Here is a 15,470-nt window from a genome sequence, read left to right on the forward strand (position 1 = left end):
TAATGCCAAGCATGTATGACTAATTTATTATTTTATGCACCCAGATCAAACTCATTGCCATTTGCTAATTACAATTTATAACCTATTGCACATATGACTTTTACATGGCTTGTTCTCTTTGGCATGTGGCCACAAACATTAAATCCAAGTTGCTTAAAACTTCTAAGGACAAATTTACAGTGTTCAGAATACTCATACAGAAAGTATAAAAATCAAATATATTATTGATTAATCTAATGTTTTTTTCCTTAAAACAAACAAACAGATAAACAATTTTGGAAATAGAACATTTTTGATCAATGACTGATGGAGACAAAAGAGATAAATCATAATTATGGGAAGGCATTGAATAAGATAGAATAAGATACATATCCTAGCAAACAACTGGGCACTGCAAAATATGTTAACTTAACAAAATGCAATGCACTAAAAAAAGAAAATGTTTTGTTTTCACAGAATGTAACTTTAAATTTTTGGAGGTTTTTTGGAAATTACAGCTCTAAGATTACTACCTTTTAGTTCATGGAAAATCAAACAGAATAGGAGTCAATGTTGTGGCATAGTCTATCTATCTATCTATCTATCTATCTATCTATCTATCTATCTATCTATCTATCTATCTATCTATCTATCTATCTATCTATCTATCTATCTATCGTGAAGGAAAATGATAAATGGTTTTTAATTTTTTTTTTTTACAAATAAATATGTGAAGTGTGGCGCCCTCCTGAGTTGATACTTTGTAGAACCACCTTTCACTGCAATTACAGTTGCAAGTCTTTTTGGGAATGTCTCTACCAGCTTTGCACAGCTGGAGTGACATTTTTGCCCATTCTTCTTTGCAAAATAGCTCAAGCTCTGTCAGATTGGATAGGGAGCGTCTGTGAACTTGCCACAGATTCTCAATTGGATTTTGGTCTGGACTTTGACTGGGCCATTCTAACACATGAATTTGCTTTGATCTAAACCATTCCATTGTAGCTCTGGCTGTAAGTTTATGGTCATTGTCCTGGTGGAACTTGAACCTCCGCCCCAGTCTCAAGTCTTTTGCAGAGTCTGACAGATTTTCTTCTAAGATTGTCCTGTATTTGGCTCCATCCGTCTTCCCATCAACTTTGACCAGTTTCCCTGTCCCTGCTGAAGAAAAGCACCCCCCATAACCTGATGCTGCCCCCACCATGTTTCACGGTGGGGAGGGTGTGTTTAGGGTGATGTGCAGAGTTCGTTTTCCACCACAATTAGCGTTTTGCTTTTAGGCCAAAAAGTAAAATTTTAGTCTCATCTGAACAGAGCACCTTCTTCTACATTTGCTGTGTCCCCCACATGGCTTCTTGCAAACTGCAAACGGGACTTCTTATGGCTTTCTTTCAACAATGGCTTTCTTCTTGCCACTCTTCCATAAAGGCCAGATTTGTGGAGTGCACGACTAATAGTTGTCCTGTGTACAGATTCTCCCACCTGAGCTGTGGATCTCTGCCGCTCCTCCAGAGTTACTATGGGCCTCTTGGCTGCTACTGTGATTAATGCTCTCCTTGCTCGGCCTGGGAGTTTAGGTGGATAGCCAGTTCTTGGTAGGTTTGCAGTTGTGCCATACACTTTCTATTTTCAGATGATGGATTGCTCAGTTAGAAGTTCAAAGCTTGGGATTTTTTTTTATAGCCTAACCCTGTTTTAACCACTTCAGCCCCGGACCATTATGCTGCATAAGGACCAGAGGACTTTTTCCAATTTGGCATTGCGTCGCTTTAACTGCTAATTGCGCGGTCATGCAATGCTGTACCCAAACGAAATTTGTGTCCTTTTCTTCCCACAAATAGAGCTTTCTTTTGATGGTATTTGATCACCTCTACCATTTTTATTTTTTGCGCTATAAATGGAAAAAGACCGAAAATTTTGAAAAAAATGATATTTTCTACTTTTTGTTATTAAAAAAATCCAATAAACTCAATTTTAGTCATACATTTAGGCCAAAATGTATTCGGCCACATGTCTTTAGTAAAAAAAATGTCAATAAGTGTATATTTATTGGTTTGCGCAAAAGTTATAGCGTCTACAAACTAGGATACATTTTCTGGAATTTACACAGCTTTTAGTTTATGACTGCCTATGTCATTTCTTGAGGTGCTAAAATGGCAGGGCGGTACAAAACCCCCCCAAATGACCCCATTTTGGAAAGTAGACACCCCAAGGAAATTGCTGAGAGGCATATTGAGCCCATTGAATATTAATTTTTTTGTCCCAAGTGATTGAATAATGACAAAAAAAAAAATTACACAAAGTTGTCACTAAATGATATATTGCTCACACAGGCCATGAACATATGTGGAATTGCACCCCAAAATATATTCAGCTGCTTCTCCTGAGTACGGGGATACCACATGTGTGGGACTTTTTGGGAGCCTAGCCGCGTACGGGGCCCCGAAAACCAATCACCGCCTTCAGGATTTCTAAGGGCGTAAATTTTTGATTTTACTCCTCACTACCTATCACAGTTTTGAAGGCCATAAAATGCCAAGATGGCACAAACCCCAAGCTATTTGCTAAGAGGCATGATGAGTATTTTGCAGCTCTCATTTGTTTTTGAAAATGAAGAAAGACAAGAAAAAAAATTTTTTTTTTTCTTTTTTCAATTTTCAAAACTTTGTGACAAAAAGTGGGGTCTGCAAAACACTCACTATACCTCTCAGCAAATAGCTTGGAGTGTCTACTTTCCAAAATGGGGTCATTTGGGGGGGGGGGGGGGGTTGTGCCACCTGGGCATTCCATGGCCTCCGAAACTGTGATAGGCAGTGAAGAGTGAAATCAAAAATTTACGCACTTAGAAAGCCTGAAGGCGGTGCTTGGTTTTTGGGGTCCCGTACGCGGCTAGGTTCCCAAAAAGTCTCACACATGTGGTATCCCCGTACTCAGGAGAAGCAACAGAATGCATTTTGGGGTGTAATTTCACATATCCCCATGGCATGTTTGAGCAATATATCATTTAGTGACGACTTTGTGCAAAAAAAAAAAAAAAAAAAATTTGTCTCTTTCCCGCAACTTGTGTCACAATATAAAGTATTCCATGGACTCGACATGCCTCTCAGCAAATAGCTTGGGGTGTCTACTTTCCAAAATGGGGTCATTTGGGGGGGTTTTGAACTGTCCTGGCATTTTATGCACAACATTTAGAAGCTTATGTCACACATCACCCACTCTTCTAACCACTTGAAGACAAAGCCCCTTCTGGCACTTTTTGTTTACATGAAAAAATTATTTTTTTTTGCAAGAAAATTACTTTGAACCCCCAAAAATTATATATTTTTTTAAAGCAAATGCCCTACAGATTAAAATGGTGGGTGTTTCATTTTTTTTTTTTTCACACAGTATTTGCGCAGCGATTTTTCAAACGCATTTTTTGGGGAAAAAACACACTTTTTTAAATTTTAATGCACTAAAACACACTATATTGCCCAAATGTTTGATGACATAAAAAAGATGATCTTAGGCCGAGTACATGGATACCAAACATGACATGCTTTAAAATTGCGCACAAACGTGCAGTGGCAACAAAATAAATACATTTTTAAAAGCCTTTACAGGTTACCACTTTAGATTTACAGATGAGGTCTACTGCTAAACTTACTGCCCTTGATCTGACCTTCCTGGTGATACCTCACATGCATGGTGCAATTGCTGTTTACATTTGACGCCAGACCGACGCTTGCGTTCGCCTTAGCGCGAGAGCAGGGGGGACAGGGGTGCTTTTTTTTTCTTTATTATTTTTTTGCTTTTTTATCTTGTTTTTAAACTGTTCCTTTCATTTTTTTTTTTAATCATTTTTATTATCTCAGGGAATGTAAATATCCCCTATGATAGCAATAGGTAGTGACAGGTATTCTTTTTTGAAAAAATTGGGGTATATTAGACCCTAGATCTCTCCTCTGCCCTCAAAGCATCTGACCACACCAAGATCGGTGTGATAAAATGCTTCCCCAATTTCCCAATGGCGCTGTTTACATCCGGCAAAATCTAAGTCATAAAATGCTCGTAGCTTCCGGTTTCTTAGGCCATAGAGATGTTTGGAGCCACTCTGGTCTCTGATCAGCTCTATGGTCAGCAGGCTGAATCACCGGCTGCATTCTCAGGTTCCCTGTTGAGACAGGAGAGCCAGAGAAAAACACAGAAGACGGTGGGGGGGGGGGGCATTCCCTTCCACTGCTTGAAAAAGCAGTCCAGAGGCTAATTAGCTGCTACGATTGCTTTTACATGAAAGCCGACCGCTGGCTGAAAAGAATGATACCAAGATGATACCTAAACCTGCAGGCATCATTCTGGTATAACCACTCAAAGTCGTGAATGGCGTACCTGAAGACAAAAAAATGGTTAACAATAAAGCACAGTAAACGGTAAAGTATAAAAAAATTGCATACCTGAAAAGCAAACATGATAAAACATAATAACAATAAAACATTGCAGAATAGAATACAGTAAAAAAGAGCAGAACAATAGAGAGAGAATAGAGAGAGAGAGAACAATAAAACGACAACTTTTATTTTATTTTTTTTTTTGTGTTTTTTTTTTTTTTTTTTTTTTACATTGTTTTTGTAACTGTAACATTTATAGCTGTAACCGGTTCCAGGTTCGGGTCTCTCAAAATGCGATGGCATTTTGGGAGACCCTGTGAAAGTATGCCTAGTCTGTGCAATGCTGTACCCTACGCTAATACTCAACTAGTGTATGGTAGCGTTCAAAACATTCACCAATGCAAAGACCAGGATTGTCAGGACAGGAGGGACAATAATAGCGGGCGTCACGCCTATATCCGTGCTTGCTGCAGACACAACATCTTTTTTGGGGGGTTCGTTGGGTAGGGGTACTCGGGAGGACATAAAGAAAATGCCTCTCATGCAGCCAACTGCATTTGGTTGGGGATGTGAATGGGGGAAGTACGGGTGCTGCAGAAGTGGTGGGTTCCCAATTAGGATTGGCGAATGCAGCAGGAAGGGCACTATAGGCACGACGGGCCTGTGTTTGTCTTCTTGGTGGCAGCTGGACACTACTTGTGCTTGCCACCTCACCAGCTTGAACTGCACTTATGGGACTCGCCACGTCACCAAGTGTTATTGCAGTGCAGGTTTGACTATGACCGGGGTCTACTAGGCCGCTGGCGCTTGCCAGTTCACCAAAACGCTACCAAAAAAACTGTTAGCGATCGCAGGGATCAGGCCTGACTCTGCGGATGCTGCAGTTATGCGTTTAGTGTTTTGTAAGTGACAGTGATCGATCGATACTGCACTTGGGTGGGCTGGGCCGGGCGGAGGGGCAAAACGCAGATCCTAGCAGGTATCTGGGCTGATCCCGCTAACACTGCGTTTTTGGGAACCCTAAACTGCTGGGGACACTAGTATAGATCTAATCGGATCAGATTTTGATGCTTTCAGATACTATAGCACTAAGGGAGGCGTATGCTGCGTGCGTGGGTGTTAGCGGTACTGGCCCTAACCTGACGCTGCCTGGGGCTGGTGCTTGCCAGTTCACCAAAACGCTACCAAAAAAACTGTTAGCGATCGCAGGGATCAGGCCTGACTCTGTGAACGCTGCAGTTATGCGTTTAGTGTTTTCTAAGTGACAGTGATCGATCGATACTGCACTTGGGTGGGCTGGGCCAGGCAGAGGGGGTAAAACGCAGGTGCTAGCAGGTATCTGGGCTGATCCCACTAACACTGCGTTTTTGGGAAGCCTAAACTGCTGGGGACGCTAGTATAGATCTGATCGGATCAGATATTGATGCGTTCAGATACTATACCACTAAGGGAGGCGTATGCTGCGTGCGTGGGTGTTAGCGGTACTGGCGCTAATCTGACACTGCCTGGGGCGACGCATATCACCGCCGGGCGATCAGGGGGCTAAACCTTTATTAGGTAATAAACGGCTGGTGCCCTGACACTATAAAAAATAAACAAACTAACCAGCATCACCCGTAACGGTTATATGGTGATCACTGGTGAAAGGGTTAACTAGGGGGCAATCAAGGGGTTAAAACATTTATTAGATAGTATATGGGGGTCCCTGACGCTATAAAACGCTGACGGCAAACCTAAATATTTACGTCCCTAACTAGCGTCACCAGTGACACTAATACAGCGATCAGAAAAATGATCGCTTAGCGACACTGGCGACGGGGGGTGATCAAGGGGTTAAAACTTTATTAGGAGGTGTTAGGGGGGTACCCTAGACCTAAAGGGGGCTAATACTAACTGCCCTAACACAGTAACTGTCACAAACTGACACCATGCAGTAATCAGAAAAAAAAAACTGCTTGGTGTCAGTGTGACACGGGGGGGGGGGGGTGATTGGGGGGTGATCGGGGGGGCGATTGGGGGGGTCGGGGGTGTAATGTGTGCCTGGCATGTTCTACTGTGTGTGTTTGTGCACTTACATTACAGTCTTCTCTCCTCGGGGCCGGAACGGAAACTGCCGAGCCGAGGAGAGATGACATCACATCCTCTGCCTGTGTGTACTACACACAGGCAGGGGAGGATTCTCATTGGCTGGGAGCGATCGCGAGGGGGGGGGCCACGATCGGATGGCCTCCCCCTCATCTCTGATCGCTGCCAGACCAACGGCGACCGCCTCAGGCACCGGGGGGGTCCGATTGGACCCCCCGCCTGCGGGAAGGCAATCACGTACCAGGTATGTGATTTTGCCTGCCCGTGCCATTCTGCTGACGTACATCAGCGTGAGGCGGTCGTCAAGTGGTTAAACTTCTCCACAACTTTATCCTTGACCTGTCTGGTGTGTTCCTTGGCCTTCATGATGCTGTTTGTTCACTAAAGTTCTCTCACAAACCTCTGAGGGCTTCACAGAACAGCTGTATTTAAAAAAAGACATAATAATATTATTCTTTATCACTAGAAAAAAAAAAAAGTCTTTGAAAATTTGTTTGCAATAACTCCATCAGTATCACCAGCAAAGCAGCTTCATTATTATCCCATTAAAGAAGAAAACTGTGCGCTGCATTTGAAGACTTCATAATTTGCCACGTCACAATTGTTAATTCTTCATTATGAAAGCTAGTTTACAAAACCGACTGCTTCTGCTTCCAAGCATGCGTGTTTGTACTTTGGACTTTTGTCCAACGGACTTGTGTGCACACGCTCGGAAAATCCGACAAAACACATTTGTCTGCGGAAAATTTGAAAACCTGCTAGCCAACATTTGGCGGAAAATCCGACAACAATTGTCTGATGAAGCATACACACGGTCGGATTTACCGCCAACAGCCTGTCATCGAACATTTCCCATCGGAAATTACGATCGTGTGTACGCGGCTTTATAGGTTTTCTTCTAAGATCGTCCTGTAATTGAATCCATCTATCTTCCCATCAACTCTGATCAGCTTCCCTGTCCTTGCTGAAGAAATGCATTCCCACAACATGATGCTGCCACCACCATGTCTCACAGTGGGGATTGTGTGTTCAGGGTGATGTAAAGTGTTCATTTTCCACCACACATAGTGTTTTGCTTTTAAGCCAAAAAGTTCAATTTTGGTCTCATCTGACGTGAGCGCCTTCGTCCACATGTTTTCTATGTCCCCCACATGGCTTCTCGCAAACTGCAAATGGGATTTCTTATGGCTTTCTATCAACAGTGACTTTCTTCTTGCCACTCTTCCATAAAGGTCAGATTTGTGGATTGCATAACTAATAGTTGTCCTGTGGACAGATTCTCCCACCTGAGCTGTGGATCTCTGCAGCTCCTCCAGAGTTACCATGGGCCTCTTGGCTGCTTCTCTGATTGATGCTCTCCTTGCCCGGCTTGTGAGTGTAGGTGGACGGCCATGTCTTGAAAGGTTTGCAGTTATGCTTTCTATTTTCGGATGATGGATTGAACAGTGCTCCGTGAGATCTTCAAAGCTTGGTATATTTTTTTTATAACCTAACCCTGCTTTAACTTCTCCACAACTTCCTTGATGCCTTCATGATGCTGTTTGTTCACTAAGGTTCTCTAGCAAACCTCTGAGGGCTTCACAGAGCAGCTGTATTTATACTGAGTTTAAAGTGGATATAAACCTTCAAATATACCCAGTAGACATGTGCATTTCGTTCCGAATCGAAATTCGGACAAATTTTTCATTATTCGGAAATTCGGATGCATCCGAATTTCCGAATTACAAAAGTGATGAATTTAAACAAATCCGAAAAAAAGCGAACAAATTTGAATCGAATTCGAAAACATATTTGAATTCGAAAACATATTCGAATCGAAGTCGAAAACATAATCGAATTCGAAAACAAATTTGAATCGAATTTGAAAACAATAGAAATCGATTTTCTAAAAAATACAATAAAATAGAATATAAAATCGTAAAGCAATAGAATACATATATATAATATATTTTTTATTCTGTTTTATTGTTTTTCTATGCTTTTCTTTTCTATTATTTTCTATTCTTTAATAGTCTTTTCTATTCAAATTTGAATTCATTCTATACGAAATTCAGAACATGGCTTCTGAAAATCGAATTTCTTATAGAATGAATTTGAATTTGAATAGAAAAGATTAGAATAGAAAAGAAAATAATAGAAAAGAATAAACTAGAAAAACTTTAAGGCCCATACACACGATCAGACTTTTTGACAGCAAACATGCAAATTACCTGTTTTAAGGCAACACCTGACCGTGTGTACACTCCATCGGACAAACTTTTTCGGTTTTCATCTGACAAATGTTGGCTGGGCGAACAGACAAACTTTCCTGCAACAAAAGTCCTACATCGGCTAGTTCATCGTGTGTAAACAAATCCATCGGACTTTAGTCCAAAGTACAAACACGCATGCTCAGAACCGATGCAAAAGATCATACCACAATACAGAAGTTGTCCAAAGGGTGGCGGTAATGAGCTGAAAGACCACGTGATTTGGTAAAAGTTGGCTGAAAAAGTCCTGCCGTGTGTATGCATACCATGTTCACGGCCCACGCCCTTTGGACAGAAATCGACAAAGTTTGTTTGAAGTACGATCGTGTGTACGAGGCTTTAGAATCTAAGTAGTAGATCTGGTAGTAAAAGTAAATTATGCATAACAACACATGAATATCTGTTCTTTACTGTCACAAATATTGCAGCATATAACAAGTTCTGTGGCGTTTCATTTTGCGCTCTACACCAACTGTTTTAGTTTTTATATAGTACTTACCTAAGTGCCAGGAAACATATGGTGTAGGTGAAATAATACACTGTATAGAATACAGCAGTGCAAAAAAAAAGGTTCTGAAGGACAACCTGCCAGAAAAAAAATATTAAAAATATTAAAACATCTTACTTGCATTTTAAATATTCACACTATATGTATCTACTAGGCTTCTCAACAATGTCCCCACTGTGACTTTAATGACTCTTTTTTAAATCGAAAGCCTCCTGCACAGTGGACGTTTAGCCCATATGCATCCATTTCCAGCCTTTTAGTCCACCTAGAAGGCACAAGTGCAACGTCCAGCCCTGCTGCCTCCCACCTGTCTTAGTCTATGACAGGCTGAAATATGCTGCATCTAGATGAGGCTAAACACTGTATCAGGTGGTAATTGCATTTAGAACCCTATGCAGTCAGGAGAGCAGAATACCTGCACCCAGTCATATGCACCTGAACGCATACAGTGTGAAAACCACTCAGTACAGTGTACAGCCACAGTGTATTTCACCTGTAGACTGTGCCAGGCTGCAGACAGTAGACATGTGCGGTTTGTTTCAAATTGAAATTTGGACAAATTTTTGATTTTCGGAAATCCGGATGTATCCAAGTTTCTGAATTACATTAGTACCGAATTTAAACGAATCATAAATAACAAAAAAAAAAATTCGAACGAAATTTGAATAGTTTTCCAATAGTTTCCGCATTCAAATAGTTTTCAAATTCAAATTGTTTTCAAATTCGTTTAGTTTTTCGAATTTGAATAGTTTTCAAGTTTAAAAATAAAATAAAATAGAATAAAAAATAAATGAATAGAATAGAAAAGAATATAACAGAAAATAAAAGAATAGACTATATTAGAACAAAATAGAATAGAAAATAAAAGAACATAATAGACTAGAATATAATAGAAACAAATAGAATATAATAACATAGAATATAACCATCTTCTGAAATTCGAATTTCAAATAGAATAAATTTGAATACATAAGAAAAGAATAGAATAGAAAAAAAGAATAGAGTAGAATAGACTATAATAGAATACAAAAGAAAAGAATAAAAAAAACACAATAGAATAGAATAGAAAGAATATAACCATTTCCCAAAATTCAAAGAGAATCAATTCGAATGTGAATAGAAAAGAATAGATTAGAATAGGAAGATAGTTATATTCATTCTTTTCTATTCTGTTGTTTTTTTCTATACTATTGTTATTTTTTATTTTTTTTCTACTCTATTCGTTTCTATTCTATTCAAATTCGAATGGATTCTATTCGAATTTTGGATAATGTTTATATTATTTCTATTCTATTGTGTTGTTTTTTATTCTTTTCTCTTCTATTCTATTTTTTTTTATTCTATTCTTTTTTATTCTATTCGAATTTCAGAAGATGGTTATAATCTATTTATTCTATTCTTTTTTTTATTCTTTTCTATTCCTTTCTATTCTGTTCCATTCTATTCTCTTCTTTTATTTTCTTTCCTATTTTGTTCTGTTTTACTCTATTATATTCTATTCTTTTATTTTTTGTTATATTCTTTTCTGTCCTATTCTATTTTTTCTATTATATTCCTTTATTTTCTATTCTTTGGAAATTGGAAAACTATTCGAATTTGAAAGCTATTCGAATTAGAAAACTATTCGAATTTGAAAACTATTCGAAATTGATTTGAAAACCTTTCGAATTGTTCCAAATTCATATTCGATAATTCAAATTGATCCAAATACGAATAAACAAAATGAATTATGAAAACAAATTAAATGGATTAAACTAATTTAACTAAACAAATTTATGTAAATAACAAATTGAAACTAAACACATTTTTTCGTTCTGCACATGTCTAGGAGACAGCAGGGTTGGGTGCTGCAGTTGTGCTTTTCGGCTTGATTTACTAAATCTGGAGAATGCAAAATCTGGTGCAACTCTCCATAGAAACCAATCAGCTTCCAGTTTTTTTTTTTGTCAAAGCTTAATTGAACAAGCTGAAGTTAAAAGCTGATTGGCTACCATGAACAGCTGCACCAGATTTTGAACTCTCCAGGTTTTAGTAAATCAACCTTTTTTTTTTTTTTTAACTAGAGTTTATCGTCACTTTAATAAAGTGATGACACCTGTTGGTGAGGTAGATAAGCAATAGTTGCATATAACAATATATTGTTATATAAAAGTGGATGAAAAATACATGGAAATATATAATAAATATAATATATATAAATAGATCATCTGAAAAACGTGAGCAATGGTAGTGGGTGGTGATAAACAAATCCCTCTGCCCGAAAATAGATTTGCACTGAATCTAGAAGATCTCTGGCAATAGTATGATCAGTGCAGGTTAGTGATCTTCTCTACCATGTGACCTCGCCCCCTCTAAAGTGGGGCACACACTATAAGAAAATCGAGCAAACTATGGTTTTCCTCGATGTTTCACAGCAAGTTGAAACCGAGAACAGAAATCATGTACGGAAATTCTCGTACGACAAAGGCTTTTTTTTTTTTTGTTATTTGTTGTTCCTGATCATGCGCGTCCTTTTGTATTCGATATTTCTCGCATGAAAATCATACGAAAATGGTACACATTACACAAAAATCATCCGTTCTGTTCACTTAGGAGAAAAAATTTGGCGTTTGTCCCATTGGAAATTTTCGCTTGCAAAGTCGGAATCGGATGTCAAACGTTACATACACACTATACGAAAATCGAACGATCGTGCCCCGTACGGAATTTTTCTTCCGATTTTCTCATAGTGTGTACCGCGCTTAAGGGAATTGGTAGTTGCTTTTTTTCTGGAATTTTAACCATTCCGTATTTGCTTGCCATTGATAAAAAGCCCAATCTTCATCTGGCACCCAACCTCTTTAACCATTTAATGGTTTTGATAACATTTTTCATTCATAAAATTGAGTGTACTACCATCACTGTATAACAGACAATCTGGTAATAGCAGATATACTTGAAAAATGGGGTGTCCCACTGTGTGCAATGAAGTGTAGGATATGGAAGTTAGTTTGAGAGGGATTTAGGACCCCTCACTTATAGCTGGTGATCTACAGCGTAAAGTTCTATCATAACTGTATTCATCACATTTGAATTTTGAAACATTAGTTCCTGTGTTTAGAAAAGGTTGCTGGAAGTTTCATCTCAGTATCTAAATTTGCGATTTCAAAGTCAGAATTTTGTCTGCTACATCATAAAAAGACCTGTACGTAAGATGCCAGCTTATTATTTTTTGGACGATATAGGCCAGAAGGCATTTCTGTTACATTTTTGGGATAAAACTAATAGACTTATAACAATAACCAATGGAAAGCAGGTACACATATACTGTAAGCAGAGAAGCATATGTCGTATTTTGATTGCAATGAGTGTTTTTATGATTATTTTATAATCAAACATGTTTATATGAATTAGCTGAAACTAATGACAATAATCTAAAAAAATTTAAATACATGTTGACATTGTAAAACTGTAATATTAATTGATATTGATAAACTGTTAGTATTACAATCACACTAGTTTAGTAGCATATGTTTAGCTAAAAAACATAAACTACCTTCTTACATTTGTCTATATATATATATATATATATATATATATATATATATATATATATATATATATATCAAGCATAGTGTTGTTTTACCTTAGTATCAGATACTTGGATCTTGAGTGCCATCAGAACATATTAGAACATGTAGAAAAGTGGTGTATAGATACATAAACTAGGCAATGCATTCTCTCTGTGCTGCTACACTGAAGGTTGTGTATCTTGCCAGCTAAGCAGGATTGAATCAGCAAAGACTTAGACCATCTGCTACTAATCTGTAAAGGAAAGGTCCATGCTATTGGTAGTTCACTGATGAACTAGAAATCATTCTATGAAGTTATCACAATAAAATAGCTTTTTTTTTTTTTAGTGGAATACATTTAGCATAGACACTCAAATATGAACAAAAAATTATGCAGTATCATTAAATCAGCAAAATACAGCATTACACTTTTTGAATTAAAAAGGGAAATGTAATTTCTTTCTTGTATTACTTGTAGTCAGTGGCATCGGGAGGGGGGGGCTGACGGGGGCTGGAGCCCCGAGTGTGTCCCCAAAAAGCCTCGGGTCTTGATAGTCCTAAATTCATTATCAGCCCGGAGCCATTTCCACAGGCAACAGGGAACGATCTCCCGCTTATCCAACGTGGCCGAGTGACGTACAAAAAGTCACGCCTCCTATAATGGACATCTCACTGGTCCAATGCCGAGAGCGCGGGGCGTGGGACGTCCATCATAGGCGCCGCCAGGTCCAGGAGGAGGTGGGAATGACACTGCAGCTGCGCTGGGCACTGGGGGATCCCCGCTCGCTCTGTGTAAATGGGTGGGCGGCGGAGCGGCTTTTCTATCCTGGCTCTCTCTCTTATCCTGGCTCTCTCTCCCTGGTGTGTGCAGCCTGCTGTGGAGTGGTCGGAATGAGATGGGCTACACTACAAAGGTAGGGCTGAGCTGCAGGAGTGTCAAGAGGTCACCTGTCACGGGGGGTTCAATGTATGTGTCGGGGGGTCAGTGTAGGTGTCGGGGGGGTCAGTGTAGGTGTCAGGGGGGTCAGTGTATGTGTCGGGGGGTCAGTGTATGTGTCAGGGGGAGTCAGTGTATTTGTCAGGGGGGTCAGTGTATGTGTCGGGGGGTCAGTGTATGTGTCGGGGGGGTCAGTGTAGGTGTCGGGGGGGGTCAGTGTATGTGTTGGGGGGGTCAGTGTATGTGTCAGGGGGGTCAATGTAGGTATCAGGGGATCTATGTAGAAGTCAGGGGGTCAGTGTAGGTGTCAGGGGGTCAGTGTATGTGTCAGGGCGATCAGTGTATGTGTCAGGTGGATTAATGTAGGTGTCAGGGGGATCAGTGTATGTGTCGGGGGGTCAGTGTAGGTGACAGGGGGGTCAGTGTATGTGTCAGGAGGATTAATGTAGGTGTCAGGGGGATCAATGTAGGTGTCAGAGGGATCAATGTATGTGTCAGGGGGATCAGTATATGTGTCAGGGGGGTCAGTGTATGTGTCAGGGGGATCAATGTATGTGTCAGGGGGATCAGTATATGTGTCGGGGGGGTCAGTGTATGTGTCGGGGGGGTCAGTGTATGTGTCGGGGGGGTCAGTGTATGTGTCAGGGGGATCAATGTAGGTGTCTGGGGGGCCAGTGTAGGGGTCTGGTAGGTCAGTTTAGTGGTCAGCATGGATGGGCACTGGTGAGCCAGGCAGCAACCAGCAAGTGAGCCTACCCCCCCAAGCAGTCAATCCCCCCCCCCGCAGCTTCCGCCACCGCTGCCCCTGCTGCAGCCGGACTTGGACTTTGGGCTGAAGCCCCTGGTTTTTTTCACACCTAGCAATGCCCCTGCTTGTAGTCCTAATATATGTTATATATCTAGTAAAAATATGTTTTACAATTATGTTCCAAAACACTATTGCTTTTAGGTGTGTCACGGATAGTACTTACTGAGGCCGAGATGCCGAGAGCGGCTCGCCCTTGCGACCACACGCACCCTGTCCCCCGGAGGTGATACAGGGAACAGGTGGCACGCGGAGGCACGGGCCACCAGCAGGTGTGAGTTCCTGAAGAATCTGAGAAGCTGTATGAAGGGTAGCTGAGCTTTAGGACTGGCTGAGGGTCCAATGCAGGACAGAGGGATCAGATGCAAAGACAAGCAAGCAAGTCCGTGAAACAGGCCAGAGGTCAAATCCAGGTAAGGCAAATAAGCAAAGTCCGTTAGGCAGGCCGAGGGTCAAACACTGGTAGGCAGATCAAGCAAAGTCCATTAAAGCAAGCCAGGGGTCAGATCGAGGAGAGAAGCAGCGTAGTCAGGAACAATACGGGTCAAGGCAGGTGATTAGGTATGGCAAACTGGAAACAGGCACAAACAGGAAGCTGACGACAAACCAGCAACCAGTCTGGGCACACTGAGTGCACTACCATGCGCACTCCCGAGTAACTGCGCGCACCCAGGAACTGTTGTGCACACGCACGCGCCGCACCATTGGGTCACACACGTGTGTGCGTCAAAGCGCCAATCCACTGCGCATGCACGCAGGAGCATGGCGAGTGGAGGTAGGAGAAGTCCTTCTCTGACAAGGTGCTTGTTTAAGTGCCTTGAGAGGGTGATTAGCTTACTCACTACATGCTTAATTTGTCAAGCCATACACAAGCCTAAAGCACTCTTTTTTCTGCTTAATGTAATATCTTGGTGTGTTATGTAGGCAATAGACTAGCTAGTTCACCCCCAGAGGGTTTTACCCCCTTCATGTCCAAGTCCATTTTTTGCTAT

At 40.7% G+C, this 15,470-nt stretch overlaps 1 protein-coding gene across 1 annotated transcript in view; it reads right to left on the reverse strand.

The window, feature by feature from the left end:
- Window positions 1-13,076, reverse strand: part of TMEM244 (transmembrane protein 244) — a 47,864-nt gene extending 34,788 nt beyond the window's left edge. Inside the window, exons 1-2 of the mRNA XM_073627257.1 lie at window positions 12,811-13,076; window positions 9,177-9,262 (exon numbers count right to left, since the gene is read on the reverse strand). Coding sequence (XP_073483358.1) covers window positions 9,177-9,262; window positions 12,811-12,843 — 119 coding nt within the window. The 5' untranslated portion in view covers window positions 12,844-13,076. The remainder of the gene's footprint in view (window positions 1-9,176; window positions 9,263-12,810) is intronic.
- Between the last annotated feature and the right edge of the window lie 2,394 nt (window positions 13,077-15,470).

The sequence above is a fragment of the Aquarana catesbeiana genome, linkage group LG04, assembly GCF_042186555.1.
Source record: "Aquarana catesbeiana isolate 2022-GZ linkage group LG04, ASM4218655v1, whole genome shotgun sequence".
NCBI lineage: Eukaryota > Metazoa > Chordata > Amphibia > Anura > Ranidae > Aquarana > Aquarana catesbeiana.